Source organism: Otolemur garnettii, unplaced genomic scaffold (genome assembly GCF_000181295.1).
Source record: "Otolemur garnettii isolate 467f Iridium unplaced genomic scaffold, OtoGar3 scaffold00100, whole genome shotgun sequence".
NCBI lineage: Eukaryota > Metazoa > Chordata > Mammalia > Primates > Galagidae > Otolemur > Otolemur garnettii.
The window spans coordinates 4627111-4635928 of NW_003852495.1; the positions used below are offsets into that span (position 1 = coordinate 4627111).

At 52.8% G+C, this 8818-nt stretch overlaps 1 protein-coding gene and 1 long non-coding RNA gene across 10 annotated transcripts in view; both read left to right on the plus strand.

Annotated features, from left to right (window-relative positions):
- Window positions 1-8818, plus strand: part of GPI (glucose-6-phosphate isomerase) — a 38532-nt gene that overhangs the window by 15972 nt on the left and 13742 nt on the right. The window contains exon 9 of the mRNA XM_023516891.1: window positions 888-941. Coding sequence (XP_023372659.1) covers window positions 888-941 — 54 coding nt within the window. The remainder of the gene's footprint in view (window positions 1-887; window positions 942-8818) is intronic.
- LOC105887633 overlaps window positions 7397-8818 on the plus strand; it is a 7998-nt gene continuing 6576 nt past the window's right edge. For 4 of the 9 annotated variants that reach the window (XR_002774909.1, XR_002774906.1, XR_002774910.1 and 1 more), the window contains exons 1-2: window positions 7397-8344; window positions 8688-8814. This is a non-coding gene — a long non-coding RNA (uncharacterized LOC105887633). Of the gene's footprint in view, window positions 8492-8538; window positions 8590-8687; window positions 8815-8818 lie in introns of those variants that run through there. The other 5 variants (XR_002774911.1, XR_002774908.1, XR_002774904.1 and 2 more) reach the window with 5 other exon arrangements.

Sequence of the window (8818 nt, forward strand, 5' to 3'; positions counted from 1 at the left end):
GTCCGGGCTGGGGATTCGAACCCACCACCTTAGGTGTACGTGGCTGGCGCCTTAGCCGGTTGAGCTATAGGCGCCGAGCCTGTATACCAGTTCTTAACCGCCTGCCTGGCTGTGAGGTTGTGCGAGGTCAGGGAAGGGAGGCTCAGCGGAGCTCGGTGAGGGTGTGCTCCGGGACTAAGCACCAGGCAGTCTTGCCTGGTGCTTGCTGTGTGGCAGGCGCTGAACTGAGCTGTGTCAGCTGGGGAACACAACCAGGTCATCCCAACCATTCCTCCACCTCCAGGGCTGACCCGCCCGATGGAGGACGTTCTAAGGCTGGCTCACACTAGCACCATGGGCTGCCTCCTGCAGGCAGAGCTCAGGCCCAACAATAGGGCTTCTCCTGTAGGGAATAGGTAAGGGGTTCCCGGCCCTGTCTGCCCAGGGGAGTAGAATACGTACAGAGCAGGCTTGGTTCTCTCCTTCAGGCCTCCTGGGGTAGAGTCGCTTTCCCAGGTATAGGAAGGGCTGTGTGTTGTCTGGCCCAGGGGATGGACCCTGCATGTGCTTGGACAGGCTCCCAGACATCTGAAGGGATGTCCTCTGGTGTCCTGGACAGGCCCAGGTATGGGCCAGGTCCTCATATAGGATGTGCAGCCCCCTCAGCATAAAGATTCACTGGCACAAAGTCCCCGGTATGCTGGATATGAGCTGGCCTGGTGTCCAGCCCTGGGTGGTCAGACCCTGGGCCCCACTCAAGACTCCTAGGCTGCTCAGCCCTGCCCTGCTGGGCTCTGGGGGAGGGAAGTGGGGTGGGACCAGGTACAGGACAGGTCCCCTCCTCCTGGAGCTCCTGCTCGTGTCTGCTACCAGACACTTCCTTCATCTCTCTCCCTTTGTCTTTTTAGAACAAAGTGAAGGAGTTTGGAATCGACCCTGCAAACATGTTTGAGTTCTGGGATGTAAGTATTGGCACTTCCTGCCTGGGTGAATGATGTGATGTGTCCTTTGCCAAGTCTGACCACTGAGCCAGCCACAGATGAGGGGGCCCATGAGGTCAGGTTAGCATTTATTGAGTACCTGCTATATACCTAGCTTTGGGGAAGGTAGGGAGGCCCTAGAGGCTGGCAGGGCAAGAGCAATCCAGTTAGGATGAGGGTTGAACTTCTTCCTGGGGGCAGGCAGAGTTTGCAAGGCCAGGTTGTCACTTCCGTGGGTGCCTGCCAGCAGCACCCACTGAGGGATAAACAGAGTCACCCCTGCCCCCCTCACAGAGCTGAGGTTGTGAGTTATTCTCAGTGATGACCTTTCTCTGAGCTGTAGCTGCATCTTTATAAAGGTCAAGGGGCAGAGTGAGGCAAGAGGTGTGACTGGGTAGGCCTGGAAAGGAGCAACAGGAGCGGCTGGAGGGACCTGGCCTAGGGCCTGGACAGTGCCTGCTGGGACTTGCAGAGCAAAGCGTGCCTCGCATGGCACAGCTGCAGTCCACTGCTCTATAGCAATAGGTGGGCACAGGGATTCACCTCTGCTGGAGCCAAGCGATGTAGCTTTCCTAATAGGAAAATGTAGCTCAGCAGTGGTGTGAGAGGGCTGTGAGCTTACTTAGAGACTCTGGCTGTGAAGACTTGGGTGCAAGGACATGGTGCAAGTTATGGCATGGGTGTGTGCTCTAACACGTGGCTATAGCAAGCATGCTGAGGAGGGCATCAGCCGTTTGGGGGTTTTCCCACTGGGGTTATTTCCAGGCCTTTAGACTGCAGGCTCTTTGCTAGGTGATGGCATCCATAGGTGTGTGACCTCATCACTTTGAACTTTCTAAAGGCCTTTTTCTACTGGGGTCTGGAAGAGAATGAAGCCTTAATGCCCCAAGCCATCCACTCTTTCTATAATGAGTTAACTTCTTTCTAGAATGGGACTAGTTATGTGCCATCCTTGGAAGAACTGAGAAGAGTCACTCAAATCATATTCTGCATCCTGTGGCTCAGATGAGGAAACCTGGTCAAGAGAGACTGTGCAGCTTCTAACAATTGTTGCATGCCTACTGAGGAGGGGAGGCACCTTCCCCCTCCTGCTGGAGCCTGAGCAGGTGGCGGGCAGGGATGTGCAGGTGCCCCTGCTAGCCAAGGAGCCCTGCAGAGCAGGGATTGCACTGTCCAAGTCCTCCCAGCACGCATTGTGGGTTGCGGTTTAGGGAGGGGGGGGTCTCCCAGGTAAGGCCTAGGAATGACAGTTAGGGGCCAGGGCTAGCTAGTGAGGCGTGAGTGGCTGGAGTGGACACAGTGGAGGCCTAAGCCAGGTAAACAGAGCATGGTGGCTGAAGGGGGACTTGCTGGAGGCACTGGAGCGTATACTGCAGAATCAAGGTGATGTCTGAAGAACCCAGAGGCAGGAACAGGTGAAGTTTCTGGAGCTAGGGTTCGTGCAGCGAGATAGAGGCATCGGGTCTGGCTCAGGGTTATGGCACTGACCCTGAGGTGAGCGGGGAAGAGTCCAGGCTGGTAAAGGTGTGCATAAGTGGTAAGGCTCGCTCTGTTGGGGTCAGTCACGGGGCTGCTTTGTATGTCAGGATGAGGCAGAGATAAACCATGGGGCCTCTCATGGCCTAGACAGCACGTGGAGAGCCAGTTTGGGGCTGTGAGTTCCAAAGAGGAGCCAGGTCAGGTACAGGTGAGTTGTGAGGAGAAGCCAGGGCAGGGAAAGGTGAAGTCAGTGAATTCTGGAGGAGAGACCCAGGTATTTAAAGATGGTTCTATCAGGAGAGGTCTAAAGGGCCAAAGTTGTGTGCAGCTGTTCAAACTGACTCTGTAGGAAGAGGTATAGGTCTGTGTCATGGGACAGGTATGTACATGGGGGTCTCTCCAACTGGTTCTGAAAAGTGAGGGTCAGGTAGTGGGTGGTTAATCACTTCAGTGGTTTTAGAGGCTGGATGCCGTGCCTCATTCCTATAATCTTAGCACTCTGGGAGGCCAAGGCGGGAGTCCTCAGGATTGCCTGAGCTCAGGAATTCAAAACCAGCCCCAGTAAGAGTGAGATCCCATCTCTAAAAATAGCTGGGTATTGTGGTGGGCGCCTATAGTCCCAACTATTTGGGAGGCCGAGGCAAGAGGATTGTGTGAGCCCAAGAGGTTGAGGCTACTGTGAATTATGATGATGCCATGGCATTCTTCTGAAGGTGACAAAGTAAGACCCTATCTTAAATAAAAAATTTAAATAAATAAATAACATTTTTGGGACCCAGGATTAGGCAAACATAGGTCATCTGGTTCTCAATCTCCTGACCCGGTGTGATGGGCTGAGCTCAGGATGTCCCAGAAGCCTCTGAGAATTCGGAACAAGTCCAGGTTATGGTCTGTGGTATCACAGTCTGGCTGGGGTAGGGTCTGAGGATCCCAGATGACAGAGGTGGGGATGTGCCTGAGGAGTAGGAAGTTTGGACAGATGAAGCGCAGACAGGTGAGCTGAGGAGCGACACTGCAAGTCACCGTCTAACAGGCTCATGATCGGGAAAGGTCTACAGACGCGCGTCTGTAGGGTGGGAAATCTGAGGCCCTCGTCAGTCAGATAGTGTTTGGTGACACGGCCCTTACCAAGCTCCCCGCAGGCCAAGGTAAGCAGCCAGAGGTCTGTCAGGGCTGAGGGAAGTGTCTGTTCAGCTCAGGTGTGTAGAGTAGCGTCCTCTAGGCATGGTCTATAGAGCCATGTCTGCCTGAGGTCTCAGAAGTTAGAACCAGACAAAGGTGTATGTCTTACAGGGTTTCTTAGGGGAAGCCTGAGGAGCCAAGATGAGACATGTGTAGGTGGAACTGGGTTGGTCAAGGAAGGACGCTGGAGCTGAAGGTAGGCAGACAAAGCTGGCTGTGACAAAGGAGAGTAAAAGCCATGACTCCAGGTCAGAACGGTGTCCTCCGGTGACCCATGAGTCTGGGGGGTGGGGAGTGGTGTGGTCCTGGATCCCCTGGGAGAAGACATATAATCTGGAGTCAGGCAAAGGGATGGAGAACTGTGTCTGTCTGGAAGGGCTATGGCGTCTGGCTCTGATATAGGTGCATGGGGCAAGTCTGGCAGATGAGGTGTGAGGGTTAAGTGGGGAGAGACCCACACACCACTGTTGGGTCGCACAGGTAAGGCCTGAGTTGCTGAGATACAATCCTAAGTCTGAGAAGCTGGGTCTAGCAAGGTGGGTAGAGTTCGTCATGTGACTTCTGTGAAACCAAGGACCAGCAGAGGTAGATGATGTGAAGAGCCATGGCCAGGTTCACTGAACTCCGGCATGTAGTCGAGATCAGGCACAGGTAGGTAGAGCGGCTGTGTCAGGTGAGGCCTGAGGAACCAGAGTCAGGCCCACCTTGAAAGAACTGTTACTTCTTAGATGACCTCTGAGGACGTGAAGTGAAGACAGGGGATGCAGTAGGTCTCCAGGTGAGATCGGAGCAGCTGGGATCTGGCATAAGTGGGTAGATCTGGATTTCCCAGGTGGTGGTTCTGTATAGGTAGGGGCTTCTCAGAGGCAAGGTTTAGGGGTGTGGCCAGGCTCAGGCACGTGAAATGGAGCTTCTTGGGTAGGGTCTGTGGAGTCTGTGTCTGACACATGTTTGTATCTTTGGGTCTGTCAAATCTGAAGAACATGCAAAGCAGGCCCAGGGTTTGTCAGGTAAGGTCTCTGGAGACAAGATCAGGGTTCAGGTTCATAAAACTATGTCCATTGAGGCATAAAAGGTCATAGTCAAGGCTCGGTGCCCGTAGCAGAGTGGTTACGGCGCCAGCCACATACACCAAGGGTGGCGGGTTTGAACCTGGCCTGGGCCAGCTAAACGACAATGGCAACTGCAACAAAAAATAGCTGGGTATTGTGGCGGGTGACTGTAGTCTCAGCTACTTGGGAGGCTGAGACAAGAGAATATCTCTCTCTCTCTCTATTTTTTTTTTTTTTTTTTGGTAGAGACAGAATCTCACTTTATTGCCCTTGGTAGACTGCAGTGACATCACAGCTCACAGCAACCTCCAATTCCTGGGCTTAGGTGATTGTCTTGCCTCAGCCTCCTGAATAGCTGGGACTACAGGCGCTCACCACAATGCCCAGCTATTTCTTTGTTACAGTTTGGCCAGGGCGGGGTTTGAACCCTCCATATATGGGGCCAGCTCCCTACCCACTGAACCACAGGTGCTGCCCAGAAGAGAATCTCTTAAGCCCAAGAGTTTGAGGTTGCTGTGAGTTGTGATGCCACAGCACTCTACCAAGGGTGATATGGTGAGACTGTCTTAAAAAAACAAAAAAAAGTCATAGTCAAGTCTGGGTAAGAAGAACGGGATGTGTTAGATGAGTTATGAGGTGTGAGATACAGGTAGGGAGGGGTGACCTACCAGGTACAATCTCAGGAACCCTGTTCAAATGTGGGTAGGGAATGCTGGCCTACTAGGTGCAGTGTGAGGACTCAAGGTCAGGCTCAGGTAGGTATAGCTGGTCTGCCAGGTATGGTCTGAAGAGCCAGGGTCATACTGTGTATTTGGGTAGGTAGAGCTAGCCTTTCAGGTGTGCTCTCAAGAGCCAGGTTCATGTACAGTAGGTAAGGCTGACCAAGGTCAGGCACAAGTAAGTAGAACTGACTCACTAGATGTGGTCTGAGGACTCCAGGCTCAAGCACAGGTAGGTAAGGTAGTCAGAGCCAGCCTTCCAGGTGTGGTTTGAGGAACCACGTCATGCACGGTAGGCCCACCAGCTGTAGCCCCAGAAGCTAGTGTCAAGGCACAGGTAGGTGGAGCTGGCCCACCAGGTACAATGTGACAGCCAGGGTGCAGGACAGGTAGGAAGGACTGGCCTGCAGGTGTGGCCTGAGAGCGCAGGTCAGAGGCACTTGGTCAGAGACAGTCTGCCGGGTATAGTTTTTTGAGAAGGCCTGAGGGGTTAGTGTTGATCACAGGTGGGTAGAGCTGGCTCTTTCAGGAGTGGATTCAGGTGAAGGAATGTGTGCCTCTGGGTCTTTGTGGTGAAGCCTGAAGGGGGAGGGTTAAGCCTAGGTGAATCCAGCCCACAGCACTGGGGAGTCATTAGTGCTGGGATTAGCTAGGGGTTGGTGACGGTGGATCTGAGAGATTTAAGCTGAGCCAGACAGATATAGACTCCCACGATCAGGGTTATGGATAAGAGCTGGATCCCAAGGGAGGAGTGTAGAGTTCCAGTTGGGCTCAGGGACACGGACCTTGGTCTGTCAATTTAAGTGAGGGGTCAGGATTAGGCACTGTCAGGTATGTGAATCCAGGCCCCTCAGCTGAGGTGTCTGGACCCTGCCTCTGACAGGTGTCTAGAGCACTGGACACAAGTAGGCAGAGCTCAGTCTCCCAGGTGAAGCATTTGTGTTCAGAGCTGGTGTATTCACCTGGCTGGTTGGTTCCCTCCAGGTCACTTTGGCAGAGGTGGATAAACATGGTCCCAGCTGGGCACAAAAGTACTTCTGGACTTGTTAGGTGAAATTGTAAGGCAGGGTCTAGCCCAAGTATGCGTAATTGGTGTGACTGGCTGGACCTAAGGAGGTGGGTCAGGCACAGGTGCTGGATGAGGCACAGTTTGGTGGGTAGCATGGGCTTTTGTCGAGGGAAAGCAAGCCTTAGTCGTCATAGGGGTGTGGACTTGTGTCTGCTGCCTGATGTTTGGGGAGCTGTTAGGATCGGGTAGGACGGAGTGCCTTGAGTCAGTCAGCTTCCTGGTCTCAGCATCTAGTCAGATGTGGTAGGCAGTGCTCAGGGTCTTGTAAAAACCTGAGAGTCTACAACCAGTCTGAGATGCTGGACTGCAAGGTTGCATTGCATTTGGGTCAACATAGAGTCTCAGTTGCCCGAGGAAGGAACAAAGGATTATACCTGGTTTGACTGGGTATCTAGTGGGTGGGGTCTGGGTAGGCGAGGCACGGACTGTCACACTGAGGAGTTGCCTCTCTAAGGTAGGGTTTATAAGGCCCTTTGCAGGTACAGGTGAGGTCTAGCAACCTGTGTCTGCAGGTTGAGATCTCAGAGGCTCCAATCAGGCACTGTTTGGCATTGCTGGGCTCTCTCTTGACATCTGAGCACCTGGTTTTGGCCAAGGTCAGTAGCCTGGAATTTGTCCATCTGACTGTATGTAGAAGGGTACTGGTCTCACAGGATTCTTGGCTTGAATTGAAAAGTCGAGTTATGGCCAGGCACAGTGGCTCATGCTGTAATCCCAGCACTCTGGGAGGCCGAAGTGAGTGGATCCCTTGAACTCAGGAATTCAAGACCAGACTGAGAAAGAGAGAGACCCGTCTCTACTAAAAACAGAAAAACTAGCCCCATGGCAGGTGCTTGTAGTCCCAGCTACTGGAGAGGTAAAGACAAGAGGATGGCTTGAGCACAGGAGTTTGAGGTAGCTGTGAGCTATAATGACACCACAGCACCCTACCCAGGATGTGAGGTGCTGTTTCAAAAAAAAAAAAGAAAAGAAAAGTCAGGTCACTCCAGTCGTTTTCTTTGGGGCTTAATTCTCTCTCTCTTAAGTAAGGCTGCTCTTGCCACGGGTCCTTTGCATGTGCTCTTCAGACTGCTGGAATGCTGCTCCCTCAGCACTTCTCTGGGTAATGCCTGTTCACTCTTCAGATCTAGCTTAAGCACCCCTCAGATTTCTTTTATGGTTTCAGCACCATTCTCCCTTTCTTCTGAGCACTCCTTTTCCAGTTTCATGTTTATTGGCCTGATCAATTATTTCATTTACACCACCGCACTTGACTGTTTCTGTTGCCTCTGGCAGGTGCTCAGTAGAAAGCTGTTAGATACGATATGGAGTCTGCCAGTTAGCGCCAGAAGGCACAGAGTGAGTGGTGGGCCTAGGTGTGTCTGAGGCTGTGGAGATCAGTCAAGTCTGAATAAGGGCTACCATCAGTGTCCTGGAAGGTGGGGTGGGGTGTTGGGCCTGTCACTGAGGGGTCATCACCAGACTAAGGTATGAGGCTTAGGGTCTATCAGTGTCCAAAGAGGCAGAACTAGGTACAGGTAAGAGTTGCTGGATCTTTCATAGTCCAACAAATAGTTTATTACATGTATCATGAAGCTTTGGGCCTCAGTCTGAGGAAATGGGGCCTGGCACAGATACGGGCCCTGGGTCGGTGTTTGAGAAGGTGGGCTAGGACAGAGAACGAAGTTGTGGGTCTCTGAGTATATGAGAAGGCCAGACCAAGGCCAGCTAGGACGTACTAGGTCTGTCTTGTGTTGGAGCAGGCAGGCCCAGGCACAGGTAAGAAGTGCTTGGTCTTTCATTGTCCAAGGAAGTGGGCCCTGTTATGAGATATGGGCCAGGGAGTCTAAAAAGGCAGGGCCCTGGTACAGGTATGAGGCCCTGGGTCTGCCAGTGTCTGAGGAGGTGGGCAAGGCACAAGTAGAGGTTTTGGATCTTTCCAAGTCTGAGGAGGTGGGCAAGACACAGGTAGGAGGTTCTGGATCTTCCCATGTCTGAGGAGGGGGGGCAAGGCACAGGTAGGAGGTTCTGGATCTTTGCATGTCTGAGGAGGTGGGCAAGGCCCAGGTATGAGGTTTTGGATTTTTCCGTATCTAAGGAGGTAGGCAAGGCCCAGGTATAAAGTTCTGGATCTTTCCATGTCTGAGGAGGTCGGCAAGGCACAGGTAGGAGGTTCTGGGTCTGCCCATGTCTGAACATATGGAGAAGAGACAGGTAACAGTTTCTGGGTCTTACCACGTGTGAGGAGGTGGGCAAGGCACAGGTACGAGGTTCTGAGTCTGCCAGTGTCTGAGGAGGTGAGCAAGGCACAGGTATGAGGTTCTGGATCTTTCTATGTCTGAGGAGGTGGGCAAGGAACAGGTATGAGGTTCTGAGTCT